Source organism: Sorex araneus, chromosome 5 (genome assembly GCF_027595985.1).
Source record: "Sorex araneus isolate mSorAra2 chromosome 5, mSorAra2.pri, whole genome shotgun sequence".
Taxonomy (NCBI): domain Eukaryota; kingdom Metazoa; phylum Chordata; class Mammalia; order Eulipotyphla; family Soricidae; genus Sorex; species Sorex araneus.
The window spans coordinates 195,101,466-195,116,785 of record NC_073306.1 but is presented as its reverse complement, the minus strand read 5'-3'; the positions used below and the strand labels follow the sequence as shown (position 1 = coordinate 195,116,785).

General features: G+C 41.6%; 1 protein-coding gene across 4 annotated transcripts in view; it reads right to left on the bottom strand.

Annotated features, from left to right (window-relative positions):
• Window positions 1-15,320, bottom strand: part of RUFY3 (RUN and FYVE domain containing 3) — a 92,090-nt gene that overhangs the window by 32,644 nt on the left and 44,126 nt on the right. For all 4 annotated transcript variants that reach the window (XM_055137298.1, XM_055137300.1, XM_055137297.1 and 1 more), the window contains 3 exons: window positions 2,781-2,954; window positions 1,893-2,010; window positions 1,025-1,126 (listed from right to left, as the gene is read on the bottom strand). In XM_055137298.1, coding sequence (XP_054993273.1) covers window positions 1,025-1,126; window positions 1,893-2,010; window positions 2,781-2,954 — 394 coding nt within the window. The remainder of the gene's footprint in view (window positions 1-1,024; window positions 1,127-1,892; window positions 2,011-2,780; window positions 2,955-15,320) is intronic.

The window sequence follows — 15,320 nt, the reverse complement described above, 5'->3', positions numbered from 1 at the left end:
AGCAACTTGGATGGAACTGGAGAGCATCATGTTAAGTGAAATAAGTCATAGGAAGACGGGAAAATACCAGATGGCGTCACTCTCGCAGGATACAAAAACAACAAAGATGCAGAGTACTGGACATTGACAAACCCCTGGCACTGCATTACAAAACTAGATCACCCAGCAGTGGTAGGGGGCTGTGGATGGGGGGAGAGGTGACATAAGGACAGTGGTGTTGGGTGCTGGGCACTTCGGTGGTGGCGAAAGTGTAGTAACTCTACACTTGGGAGCTCTTGAGTAAAAACTGGTGGTGCTAGGGCTTGAGGGTGGGGTGGGGGCATAAATGTCTCTTGAAGAAGAGAAACTGTCCATCTAAATGTAGATCAATTTATTCATCTTCTCCGACATGGTATTTTTTTTATGTCTAAGAAAGTTCGAGCGGGCACCAGTAACGTCTCTCATTGTGAGACTTGTTGTTACTGTTTTTGGCATATTGAATACGCCATGGGTAGCTTGCCAGGCTCTGCCGTGCTGGCGCGATACTCTCGGTAGCTTGCCGGGCTCTCCAAGAGGGGTGGAAGAATCGAACATGGATTGGCCACGTGAAAGGTGGACGCCCTACCGCTGTGCTATTGCTCCACCCATGTCTAAGAAGGTTATGATTACCTTATGATTTTCTCTGAAAATTTTATTTTTTTTTCTACCATTTTTATCTGAGATCCACCTGGAAGTTCCTGTGTTTTGAACTTTAAGGTCAGTTTCCTGTCTTATGGGTACATGCTAAGATGTCAAAAGCCTCTTTTCTAGAGATGATACCCTAGAAGAATCTCTTGCATATTGCAGACTAAACAAACTAAACACACGTAATGTAAAAATATCCCTTGATATGTGTGTGGGAGGTATGTGGGAGAAGATATCATTTTAGTTGAAGGATGTGTTGTATCAATGGTTTCATTTACAGTAAACCATGGTAAAATGTACGTGATTTAACAGAATATGGGTAGAACAAAGAAAGAGACAAAGCTGAATTAGATGTTCATACCTGAGAAGTTCCTTTTTATTGATCAAAGCTTTCATGTATTCTGAAAGTTTCTTTTGCATTAATGCCAAACGAAGCCATGCTCTTCCTCTGCCTATTGGTGTCCTACAAAAACACAAATACTAAGACATCTAAGAGTAGCAGAGAAAGGGATCACAGAGGTGCAAATTCTCTCAATCTTGCTAAGAGTTCCAACAGAAGGCGATCTGTGAACACTTCAGACAAATGCTTTTGGGAAGAATTAAATTACTCAGTGACTACACAACTGAAAGTCAAGATTTCAGGGATCTCAAATTTGTATACCACATAAATTTGATTAACAGTACATTTGATTAGTAACCCTCATAATTATGAGGATTTATGCGTAATCCTCAAACATCTGATGTGAATCATACATGCACCCAAGTAATAATGCAGGCACAGGTCAATGAGATCTCCATCTGATTAAATTTAGCCAGTATAATTGGGAAGGGGAATTATTACTTATTTTCAGGTGCTCAGGCAAGGACATTATTAGGTTCACTTGACAAGTACTTAAATCTTGAATCCCAAACTCCAAACACTACTTTTTCTTAAGTCCAGTTCTTCCCTCCCATATCTAATTTCATGAGATTCACTGATCTAACTAGAATCTTAAAAAAGAAATGCTTCTCCCTGATGGTCATACTTCTCAGTAGTTTATATTACCTGTTATCTTATAACAGTGCCCAATCGAAAAAACATACATATTGATTATTGTACTGCAATATCTTAACATATTGATTGTTAAGAAATAAATTATTATATTCATTATAACTTTTAGTCTCTCTCTTCAAGGATATAGATAATAAGAATGTTTTTCCTGACAAACAGAATTCAACCTTAAACTTACTTAAGTCCTGGAAGATCTTTGACACTTGCTGTTATCTCTGCAGCTTCTGGAACAAGCTTTTCTACCAGTTCTAGAGGCCCCCAAAAAGATTTGTTTTGTCCAAGGAAAGTTTTCTTAGCTAAGGCAATAAAAACAAAGCAACATTTTAATACAATTTACAATTTAAACACACCCTCAACACATATGCATACATGTACATCACCCCCACACACTCTAATTTAATCAATGCACATCCAGGTAACTGGTATTAGATTAGCAGAAAGTTCTAACATTACTCATACTTTCAAAAATGAACATTCTGTGAGAACTAAACAAAAACCTCTTCTTCCAAGATTAAATTCATTCCCTTTCAGTAAGAATTTAAGGACCATGCCTACAGTTTGTTACTGCAGTACAAAAGTAGCTGTGTGGTATCAGTAAATAAACCAGTTCTGGAGGGGAAAAAAAAAAATCCCAAATAACTATGCATTCCAGAAACAGGCTACCAAAGACTGGGATATGAGGGAGGAAAGGAAGAGCAGATGAAGAAGACCTGTCCCTTCGTTTTATGGGTCATCAGATCAGATGTGAGTTCTAGCATTTGCTCTGGCCCCATTCACTGTGTGAACTTGGGCAAAGTACCTCTCGTTTCTAGCTGTCAAACAGAACTGCAGCACTGGACTAGTTACTTGTTCTTTCAGCTAGAGCTTTTCGTGAGTTTTTCAAGCTCTCTTTAAGTGCAAAAAGACAGCCATATTTCTCTGCCCATCTGTAGCCTGCATTCTTCCTGGTTCACTATCTCTAACTGAAGTCTCACATTCACTGGCTTCACAGGAGTGCTCTTTGCCACCAGGACGGGTTACTGGGAGGTCGCAGCATGCACACTTGCATTTGGAGGTGGTGGCCTACCCTTCAAGCCATGTTTCAGGCAATGCTCCATCACCACAAAGAACTGCTGAAGAGGCGCGTAGTCAGAGTCCAGAGTCCTCCCCAGGTTCAGAGCTGACTCAATCAAGCCCTTGATACTCAGCTTGGCCATGTTCATCAGGTTCATCCGTTCGTTAGCCATGAGATAATTGGGATCTGCAGCCAGAGAGGAGAGGATAAAGCCTGGTTACTGGAAACTGCATTTTAGATCCAGTATAACTTCACTGTGCTGGCAGTCACACTCATGGTACAAAAGCACCGGTGATGGTGGCGTCTTGGCAAGAATCAGAGCAGCATCACCAAATAACGCTAGTTGTTAGCGTTGCTACTTTTTTTTTTTTTTTAAGTCAGTTCCCCTTAAAAATATTCCTGACAAGAAAGGGCAAAACTTACTTAAAAAAAGAAAAATCAAACTGTGTGCCTGAAATAGTCTTGCAGTACCTCCACCACCCTAACTTGGCTGCCCACTGTCATTCCCTGGCACAGTCTGCACACTATTCTCCCCGCTCCCACACATTCCCACACCTCCCCTCCTCCGCTACTCAAGTAAAATGCTATGAAAAGGGAGCTAGTGTAAAAATAAGAGGACAAAGTACTTAGAGATTCTGTTCCACTACTTGTACACAGGTCCAAGACAACTGCTTCAAGACCAAACAGTTCACGCAAGGCAGACTCTGCATTTGGATCTAGCAAGAAAACAAATGTTCTTTCCGCTTAGACACATGCATCCTCCAAGGCATCAATACATGAAATTTTATAAATACTGAAAAAAGGGCTAGAGGATCTACATTTTAATTTTCCTTAGGTGAACTAGAAGTATATGCTAAATATGATAATACATACTCATGCCTGCATTATGAGTAATAACATAAAATATGATTTTTGAGCCACACCCAGCAGTACTCAGTGCTTATTCCTAGCTTTGCTCTTAGGAATCACTCCTGGTGGGGCTAAGGGGACCATTTGGGATACCAGGGACTGAACCCTGTTGGTTGTGTGCAAGGCGAATGCCATACCTGCTGTACTATTGTGTGAGCCCCCCAAAACATGATTTTAATCACACTTTACCAAACTGTTTTCTTTGTACTGCTTTCATTTACACTTTGTTTTCAATTAAATGAGCAAAATAAAATGGTTTGATTCTAAGCTCATCAATCTTCTCTATTAAATTTACAGTTCCAGCTATATATTTACTATAGCAATAATTTTAGAGAAATATTTTATTATAAAATTCAAAATTAAAAGAATTAAAGTCTTGACTTTAATTCCTCGGAATTCCTCGGAAACCAAGGAATGCTTTGGGATTGTGTCTCAAAAGCAGATATATCAATAACCGACACTAGAATAAATTCACAAAGGATCACTGAAATACATAACACACACGCATCTATGTGTGCACACGTGTCTCACACACATAACCCCTAAAAATCAGCCGCAAAGAACAAATCATTCAGACAGCAATTATGAGCATCACCAGCATTTGTTACTTTAGTACACCTGCCTTGCATAGTCACCGGTAGAAAGAAGTTAGGGCGATATGACAGCACCCAACAATGTTTGCAGAGAGCCACTGTACTTTCCAACAAGTGGCAAGAAAATGTGGAATTCAATAACTAGCAGCCCGTAAGATACCTGTGTCAACCGCTGACCACTAATTTCAGGGAGCTAACAATATCCAGCACGTCAGTTTACAACCTGATTTCCCCCTGGCGAAGAGTAGTCACAGAAGCACTGGAGTTGGAGTATGCACCAACATCTAACCTGGAGGTGTTTCTCTAGAATCAGTTACGTATTTCCTCGTTTCGTTTTATAGAAGCAGTTACTGTATTTCCTCGTTTCGTTTTATTGCTGCTGGTGGTGCTGGGGATCACACCAAGGGCCATCTATACACAAATCACTATATTCCACCGCTGAACTACATGCCTGGCCTTTCTGTGCTTTGCCTTTTGTTTTTCCCCAGCAACAAAGTGAGAATCGGGCAGCAGATCACTGGGCAAGCAGGGTGGCTGTCAATGATGCGCTTCCACCACTCTATTCTATTTGAACGTGATATTTAGAACTAACCTGATATTAAAAATGGGGTGCAGGGAACCGAGAGATGGTACATGGTTAAGGCATTGGCATTGCACGTAACCAACACAGGCTTGATCCGTAGCACGGGGGACGGTCTACCACACGTGATCCCAGAGGACAGAAGCAGGAGGAAGCCCTGCGCACAGCCAGGTACGGCTCCTCAGTCAAAATGAAGTGGGGAGGGGACGCAATAATGACACAGGCCCTGAAGAAGTTCACCAGCAGGTAAAGCTGGAGTTTTCTTTCCCCTCAAACACAATGGTTTCAGTTATGTGAGCCGCAGGCCCATGAAACATGCACTGAGCAGAATATGATCCTCTAGGTACTGTTCTATACTTAACTAACTATAAAAAGTTAAACGACTTCCTTGGGGCTGGCGAGAGTGAAGGGGAAAGGTCTTCGCCTTGCACACCGATGACCCAGGTTCAATCCCCGGCATCACATATAGTCCCCTGAGGAGTCCTGAGCACCACTGGTGTGGCCCAGCCCTCAGGGAAAAAAAAATAAAGGAGCATGGATTTTTCTTGAAAGTTATTATTTTAAAGTAAGGTCTAATGTCACGGATTTGAATTTGAGGGGAAGTTATGTTAGCAGCCTTGAGTAGGACAGACAGGAATGGGGCCCGAGCCCAAAGCTGAGGAGAGGGACAGATGTCCTTCTACACCTGGAGAAAGAATAAGGGCCAGACGCCAGCAGTGGGTGCGCTGGGCACTGAGGGTGCTCTGGGCAGAGCGTTGGGACCACAGACTTGACCACCTGGGCATAATATGGAAAAGACAGCATGGAAAGTGACTCCCACATGTCTTTTTATTTTTAATTTTTAAAATTTTATTGAATCACCATAAGATAGTTACAAGCTTTCGTGTTTGAGTTACAATCTCACAATGATCAAACACCCATCCCTCCACCAGTGCACATTCCCCACCGCCAATATCCCGGGTAGACCCCCCCTTTCCCACCCTCCCCCTGCTCTAAGGCAGACAATATTCCCCATACTCTCGCTCTACTTTTGGGCATTATAGCTTGCAACACAGACACTGAGAGGTCATCATGTTTGGTCCATTATCTACTTTCGGCATGCATCTCCCATCCCAACTGATTCCTCCAGCCATCATTTTCTCAATGATCCCTTCTCTATTCCGTCTGCCTTCTCCCCTCTGCTCATGAAGCAGTCTTCCAACTATGGGGCAGTCGCCCTGGCCCTTGTATCTACGGCCCTTGGGTGTCAGCCTCATGAACTCCCACATGTCTTGTTTTGTGATGAGAAGGATGACAGTGTCAATCGCTCACAAAGACTATGCAGGACTAGGGGCTGGAGCTATAGCACAGTGGGTAGGGAGTTTGCCTTGCACGCGGCCGACCTGGGTTCGATTCTCAGCATCCCATATGGTCTCCTGAGCACCACCAGGAGTGGTTCCTGAGTGCAGAGCCAGGAGTGACCAGTGCATTGCCGGGTGTGACCCAAAAAGCAAAAAAACAAAAAACAAAACAAAACAAACAACCAAACCCAAAGGACTAAAGAAATCATGAGCAGCGGAGGATAAAGAACAATAAACTGTATTAACTGTAACTGGGTTTTCAATCAGTTCTTTCAAGAGCTTCTGGAACTTCATTTGTCTCACTTCAAAATGCTAATTTTCCGATGAGGACAAATGAGCGTTGCAGAGCTATGTGGTTCGCACAGCTAGTAAAGGCCAAAGTGAATGCAGTCACGAAGCTGCGAGTGACAGCAAGTCCCACTCTTCTGCAAACCGTCATCTGACCAAGACCCCATTTTAACTTTGGATGGTGCAATGTCTAATGCTCATACGGCAATATCCTGAAATGCCTAGGCATAACTGAGGGAAAAATAAAGTCTATTTAACATCATGCTAATATTAAGTTTGTTGCATTATGCCCAGTTCCAGGTAATTTTGGAATAGTTTATAGTTTATAGTACCTACTTCTGAGAATTTTCTGGTTATTTGAAAAATTAAATGAGAAATAAGTTTCCATACAGAAACTTTTCCAGTCATACTTAGGTACACTAACAGAATTAAAAATAAAAAAATGACAAATATATTGAAAAACTTACTGTGTGTGTTCAGACTAACTAAAAACTTAAAATTCTTTAAGAAACTTATTTCAAACATTTGTTATAATTACTCTTAGAGTATAAATTTAGTCATTAAGAAGTTGTCCTTGATAGTGAAATTACTGAAAGATCTAAAAATCTTGTAATAAAACACGATTCAACTAATCATATGACACTTATACAAGAGAACTTTTACTCAATCTTCGTGTACTAAAAACAATCAGTTGAATCTTAAGAACCTTTGATGGGGAGGCTGGAGCGATAGCACAGTGGGTAGGGCGTTTCACCTTGCACGCAGCTGACCAGGTTCAATTCCCAACATCCCATATGGTCCTCCGAGCACCACCAGGAGTAATTCCTGAGTGCAGAGCCAGGAGTTAATCCCTATGCATAACCGGGTGTGACCCCAAAAGAAAAAGAAAAAAAGAACCTTTGATGGTCTCACTCTATATATATCCATTTTCATTTTAAAATTTTAGTTAACTAATTAATTTATTCAGTTTTGGGGCCACACATGGTGTGCCCAGGGGACTGCAAGTGCTATTGGAGATTGAACTAGCGTTGGTCAAACCTAGTTGACCTAGACTGCACACAGGCGACCTCCTGTGCCAGCTCACTGGCCCTCACATCTAATTTTATAATACCATCATATACATAGTCTATTCAAGAATTATAAAGAGGGATGTTACTTAAATAACATTTTTCTCTAGGATACAACCTGTGTAGAGTCACAAAAATGTAACGATGCATTTATCTTCATTGAACAATCAAATATATATTTTCCTAAAACTAAGCCTTAGTACCAGGAAGATTGTATCCATCCACTACTTTTAATTTGTTTGACAGTAAACATATAATAAGCTAAGTGACTTATTATATGACTCTTGGCAAGAATCTAACCACTTTGGGCCTCAAATTTCTTCTCATCAGCAAATTGATGGGTGGAACTTGCTGAGTAACATTTTTATCTGATGGAAACCATATTCTCTCCTATCAACAGTAAAGACTTCCTTTACCACTTATTCTCAAAGGAGGGGTACATTAGTATCAGAGAACATGGTTTAGAAATGCCACGAATGACTCTGACACCGTATCCTTGCTGCTCTGGGTGTTGTCCTAGAACCTTAACTCGGGATAACCTGGAGGCTTTTAGAAATGAGAAACCCCAACACTACCAAATTAGACTAAAGCTACTGATACATACTCATTAGTTCAGGAAGTAGTGATTTATGTCTCTCCGAGCTCTACCACACAATAACATTGTCAGCTTCCCGAAGGACAACCAATAAAATGTACACACTAGTGGAAAGCTCCAGGAGTGAGGAATAATAAAGGTGAGAACACAAGTAAATTAACGAATGAAAATCATCATTGGTAAAATGAATAAAACCCAGCTGGTTCTCGGAAGAGATCCACAACACCGACAACATTTAGCAAAACCGATCAACCGAAAAAGAGAAAAGACTCAAGTTACTGAAACTGGGAATGAAGAGAGGACATTGCTACTGACCTTACAGAAACAGAAATGATTTTAAGAGAATGATGGGCAACTACATAGTAAAATAGTAGAGAACGCAGATGAAATACACAATTTATTAAAAAGATGCAAACTACATGAACGGACTCAGAAGAAGTAGAAAATATAAATAAATTTCTAACAAGTAAAGATATTGAGGGTGGGATGGCTAGTGCAGGGGTTCAAATGCCAGGCACAACCCACGGCTCCCCGAGTCCTGCTGGGGGTTACTCCTGAGCACAGCACCAGAAACAGCCCCTGAGCACTGCCAGGGGTGGCCCAATCCCCCCCCCCCAAGAATAACCCCACCAAACAAGCAAAGATATTGAATCTTTTAAATCTTTTAAAAATTACATAATAAAGAGGCCAGGGTCAGGTGACTTCATTACTGAAATGGACTAACTATTCATTTATTCATTTATTTTGGGACAGTGCTCAGGGGGACCATAATATGACGGGGCTCAAACCCAGGTCTCCCATGCGTAATGCATGATGTTCCAGCCCTCTGAGCTATTTCCCTCGTCCCATATCGAACAGTTAAATCAGAATTAATATCGGTCTTCACAAATCAAAATTACAGATCAGTACCACTTATGAATATATTTTAAAAAGTTAATAAAATATTTCCAGAACAATTCTAATATCTAAAAAAAATTACACAACTTGACCAAGTAGAATTTATTCCAGAACATAAAGTTAATCCAATACACAAAAAACAAACTCATACACAAATATGGGCAAACACTGCATTAAAATCTCAGAAGCACATAAAACAACGCATTTGACTAAAACCAACACAATTTAATAATAAAAACACTAAACAAAGTAGGAAGAAACAAAGGCATCTTTAACTTGTTATTTTTGTTTTTTGCTTTTTGGGTCACACACAGCGTTGCACAGGAGTTACTCCTAGCTCTGCACTCAGGAATTACTCCTGGCAGTGCTTGGGGGACCATATGGGATGCTGGAATCGAACCCGGGTTGGCTGCAAGAAAGGCAAACGCCCTACCCGCTGTGCTATCGCTCCAGCCCCAGCTTCCTTAACTTGATAAAGAACATCCACCAAAAACTTACAGCTAGCATCACATTTAAGGTAAAAGACTCAAGATTTTCCTAGAGCTCCAAACAAGACAAGGACGTGTACTCTGGCTGCTTCTAATTAATACCAAACAGAAAGGCCTAGCCAGGACAAACTGGCTTAAAACAAAGAAACAACGGTATCCAAATTGGAAAGTACAAAAGCTATTTGCAGATTATACAACCTATATATAAAATACCCTAATAATTGTATATAAAAAGATTACGTGTTAAATGAGATTGGCAAGGTTACAGGGTACAGGATAAATACACAACTACTTGCACATACTAGCAATGAACAATAAACAACGAAAGAAATGAAATGAAGGTCTGAGGCAATAGCTCAGGACGGAGTGCATGTAGGAGGCCTGGGTTTGGTCCCAAGCACTACATAAACCCCTAAGTATTACTGGGGTACTGCCTCTGAGCATGAAGCTGGGAGTAGCCCCTGAGCACCTAGAATGGCCCAAATTATTGCCATCGCCCCAATAATAAGAAATTAAGAGAATAATTTAAAATAGTACCAAAAGGAAGACTCAAGAATACATACTTTTAAAAATAGGTAGGGGCCGGAGCGATAGCACAGCGGGTAGGGCGTTTGCCTTGCACGCGGCCAACCCGGGTTTGATCCCCGGCATCCCATATGGTCCCCCAAGCACCGCCAGGAGTAATTCCTGAGTGCAAAGCCAGGAGTAACCCCTGAGCATCGCTGGGTGTGACCCAAAAAGAAAAAAAAAAAGGTATATATCTACAGTTAGGTATGAAGCTACAAATCATCACTGAAAGAAATTAAAGATGAGCTGGAGCAATAGCACAGCGGGTAGAGCATTTGCCTTGCACGTGGCCAACCTGGGTTCAATTCCCAGCATCCCATATGGTCCCCTGAGCACCGCCAGGGGTAATTCCTGGATGCAAAGCCAGAAGTAACCCCTGTGCATCTCTGGGTGTGACCCAAAAAACAAAAAACAAAACAAACAAAAAGAAATTAAAGATAAAAATACAGAAATCTAGGGGCCTGGAGCAATAGTACAGCAGGTAAGGCATTTGCCTTGCACGTGGCCGACCCAGGTTCGATTCCCAACATCCCATATGGACCCCTGAGCACCGCCAGGAGTAATTCCTGAGTGCATGAGCCAAGAGTAACCTCTGAGCATTGCTGGGTGTGACCCAAAAAGCCAAAAAAAAAAAAAAACACCAAAAACATAGAAATCTAAATCTATACAGGTTCAGGGCCTGCTACAGGGGCAGGCTTGAGAGGTGGTTGGGAAACCTGGAAATGTTGCTGCAATGGTGGTGGAACTGGTGTTGGAACACTGAATGCAATAAATCATGAACTCCATAAAAATATATACATGAATAAATTTAAACTAAAAAAAGAGAAATCTATACGGAAAAAAATTTTATATGGGAACTTCTCTGAAGACAATATACAAATGATCAGTAATGACACGCGAAGGTGTTCATTAGGAAAATACAAATAAAGTCACATGAGCTATATCACTTCATATTAATCAGGATGGATAGAATGAAGAAATTAGAAGGAAAATGTTGCCAAGAATGTGGAATGACTGTAACTAATCTTTGTGTATTTTTGATGCACAAACTGATAAATCTATAAATAAGATACATGGTGGAGGGCTAGTTTGCAATGAAAATTATTTAAATATTAATGCCTGTTTAAAACATGGGTCAATCTTAATTGTCATTAGTTGTTTGTTGTTTTGGTGCTCAGGGCTTACTCCAGGATGTGCACCCAGGGGTCTGTGCTGAGGGGCCTGGGTGCAGGGGTGGAACTCGGGCTGGCTGCGTGAGAGGCAGACTCCCCACCCACTGTGTTACTTCTCCGGCCCGAACATGGATGCATCGTGAGAACTTGGCTGAGTGATGCCATCACACGGGAGACACCCCAACTTTATGACTTTGTTCCTGTGAAATACTCAGAATAGGTCACTCTAGAGACGGTAGGCAGAGAGTAGTGTGGCCAAAGAACGGGCAAGAGTGAAGAATGACTGTGAATAGGTCTAGTTTCCTTTCAGAAGTGGTGAAAATATTCCGGGATTACATATTACAGCGATGGATCCAACACTCTGTGAATATTCCAATACCGAGTTGGACACTTAATTGTATTATTAATTCTTAGTTTTTGGTTTGGGGCCACCCCTGGCGATGCTTGGGTGCTACTGCTCGTGGCTCTGCTTGGGGAAGCACGTGGTGCCACTGACTGAACCTGTCTCTGCCCCTGAGCTGTGCGCTCCCAAGTGGTCATCCTGGCCAGGGATGGCTCTTGGTGGGCGAGCCCTTGCCTCGAAGGAGTGAGGCCCTGGGTTCTATCCCTGCTTCTGCAGACAAAACAAAAGCAAACAAAACAAAACAAAACAAAACTACAACCTCCACCAAGATGTAAAAACACACAAAAACAAACAAAATTTCAAATTTTGGCATTAAGGAAAAGCAACAATTCTACTGGATTCTTTCGGTTTGTTTATACCTGAACTGGATAGATACCAGATGGGCAGTTCAAAGCACTGTGGTGTCTTTTAGACTGAGGGTCGCAATACTTCAGTGACTACAATTAGGTCACTGTTTTATATGTTAACGAGGCGTAGGTCATAGAATCCCATATCAATGTAATATCTTAGCATGTTACTATCTTAAGTTGACTGCATCTGAGGGGGGGGAAGTCAGAAATAGAGATCCCTTGGGATCCCACCTCTTCATGATCACCCCTCCTTCCTCGAGAGGAGACAGCTCCCAGGTAAAAGGCACCCCATCCCTGAAACATCCCTGAAAGGAGGCATTTCCTCACTTGAGAGGGAATCTGGGGCAGAGAGATGCTATACATTTACTTCCCCGCTGTAGTAAGCAAATTCCTTGCTCTTCCCAATCCTTCACAAAGCTATGATTTGCTTGTCTTAAAGGTATACAAGCTTCCTGCTCTTGGGGTCTTTCTTTCCTTGGAAAGAAAATTCAATAAAACAAACATGCTTTTGTCCTGGTCATCTGTTTTGCACCAAGCTAAATCTTAGCTAAGTCAGAAACCCAATGCGGAGGGGGTGTGTGTGTGCAGAGAAATTCTTCCTTCCTTTGAGTTATACGGACAATCAATGTGTATGCCAAGTTCCGATAAATCGTTATTTTCTAGTGTTCTGGAGTCTGGCTGGCCTGAAGAACTATACTGCTGTGGTCCTTTAGCAGACTGCAGCCAGCCTGCAGTCAGAATTCTAGTCAGACCCTTCCCAAACAGTGTGACCCTCAGAAAAGTTTGTTTTGTTTTTTTTTTTCCTGGGGGACCAGGGTGTTTCTTTGGATATAATTGTAGATTCACATGCAGCTGCATAAAATAACAGAGACGGAGACATATAAACACCTCACAAAATGAGAGTACATGATCACAGCCGGGATAGTACAGTAAATTATAGTCAAAACATTGTAAGAATCACCACAAGAATCCTTCAAGTTTCCATTTTATAGCTGCACCCACTTTTCACTTTCTCTCCGTCTCTCTAAACCCATACAATTACTAATTTCTTCCTCATTTTTACAATTTATTATTTCAAGAATGCTATTTAACTGAAGTAATACAGTTTGTAACCACACACACACACACACACACACACACACACACACACGTTTTCTTTTTTTTTTTTGCTTTTTGGGTCACACCCAGCGATGCACAGGGGTTACTCCTGGCTCTGCACTCAGGAATTACTCCTGGCAGTGCTCAGGGGACATATGGGATGCTGGGAATCAAACCCTGGTGGGCTGTGTGCAAGGCAAACGCCCTACACACTGTATTACTGCTCCAGCCCCTATTTTTTCTTATATATATATATATATATTTTTTTTTTCTTTCTTAGTACAATTCTTAGAGATACATTCAGGGTGCTGTATATAGCAATAGTTTGTTTCTTTCTACTGTTGAGAAATTTTCTCAGTCTCTTTATGACTATGAGCACAACATTTCAGGAAAACCTTTAATGAATGTGTGGCTTTACTAACGCACTTTAGTACTAAGTGCTAAAAAGATCTCTCACGGTATGTTCCTTCTATTTCTCAAGATGGTGGACATCAAGTCTTAACTCAAAATAAAACAATACAAAGAACCAGCAAGCAATCTTGACCAGTTAATATTTCACTCAAGTATATTCTTTTCCTATTTCAAGTAATATCCTAGCCATATCAATCTTTAGGGAGAAGGGTCATAACCAGCACAACTGCAAATTCACAGAATCTGCTGAAAAGGCTCATAAGTTGTTCTTCTGACTATAATTTTATACTGCTTTCCAAAACTTTTATAAATTAGTAGCATACGTGAGGTGAGATGTGAGATAGTTCATCAGTGCTGTAAATACAAAACAATTCCACCACAAGAAGAACAACTCCATATTCTACTAGACACAAGTTACAGACACACTGAACAAACGCAAAAGCAATCATCACTGTAAGAACTTAGTGCATAAAACCTGGGGCTGGAGTGATAGCACAGTGGGTAGGGTGTTTGCCTTGCATGTGGCTGACTTGGGTTCGATTCCCAGCATCCCATATGGTCCCCTGAACATCTCCAAGAGTAATTCCTGAGTTCAAACCCAGGAGTAACCCCTGTGCATTGCGGGGTGTGACCCAAAAAGCCAAAAAAAAAAAAAAAGAACTTAGTTCATAAAACCTTTCATTTTTATGTTGTTTTTTATTTTTTCAGTGTGTGTGGGGGGCACATCATACTCTGGCAGGCGTGGAGGACTATCCAGAGTGCCAGGGTGTGCAGGGCAAGCACCTTTCCCACTGTACTATTCTTCCCAACCCCTGAAAATAAAAAAAAAAAAAAACAAGCAAATTTTCAGAAGACGAGAAGCCAATGTTGACACCTCACCTATAAAAAGCCAATTACTGAGCCAGAGATAAGTCAAGGCTCGTGCATGCGGGACGCCCGGCCAGGGCCTGGCCTACACACGGGGTCCCGAGCTCCACCAGGCCCACCTGCCCAGAGCAGCTCCTGACCAACGCTGTGTGTGTTTTGCACCCCCACCTCGCTGCAAGGCCAAACAGCCAACGACTGTAACGTGTTGTTGCAGTCAGCACAATCGGGCTGACACCTCACAGCTCAGGTCCTCTGAGAAGCCCTGGGCCCACGCACAGTATTGGTTTGCAGAGAAAGATAAATTTTAGGGGTGGGGGATACTCTGAAACCCATACTTCCTGTTACAAGCACTCACTTACAAAAAAGATGAATTTCTGTATTTCAGTCAAAAATGAGCCTTTCTGAATTGAGACAGGAAAGTGATATAAATGGTAGAAAGGAAAAGACTGAAAAAAGCTTTAAAACATAAAGTGAGTTTTCCTTCCACCATTGATTCGCTTGCTTGTTCTGGACCTCACCCGCAGTGCTGCGGGTCACTCAGGCAGAGCGCTAGGTACCAAGAGGTACCAAGCCAAGGCCTCCAGCACTCAGAGCCTGCACCGAGGCCCCTGGGGGAGCTCTCTGCTCACTCCCCCACGCCCCACATTCTGAGCTTTTTCTTTTCTGGAAAAAAAAATGACACAGCAGAAACTTTAGGCCAACTTCATGTTACTGCAAAACACACAAGTGGTAATCTTGTGGTAGGACTATCAAAGTATTCATATAATTTATATCTTCTATTTTTTCAAGTGCTTCTATTACATCTTTTTTTATTTCATCTAGGATAATCATGCACAAAGATTCATGCACACATCTAGGACAATCATGCACAAAAATTGAAAGTGAGATTTGACTTCCAGTGAACTTGATTCTTGCATTAGTATGTGT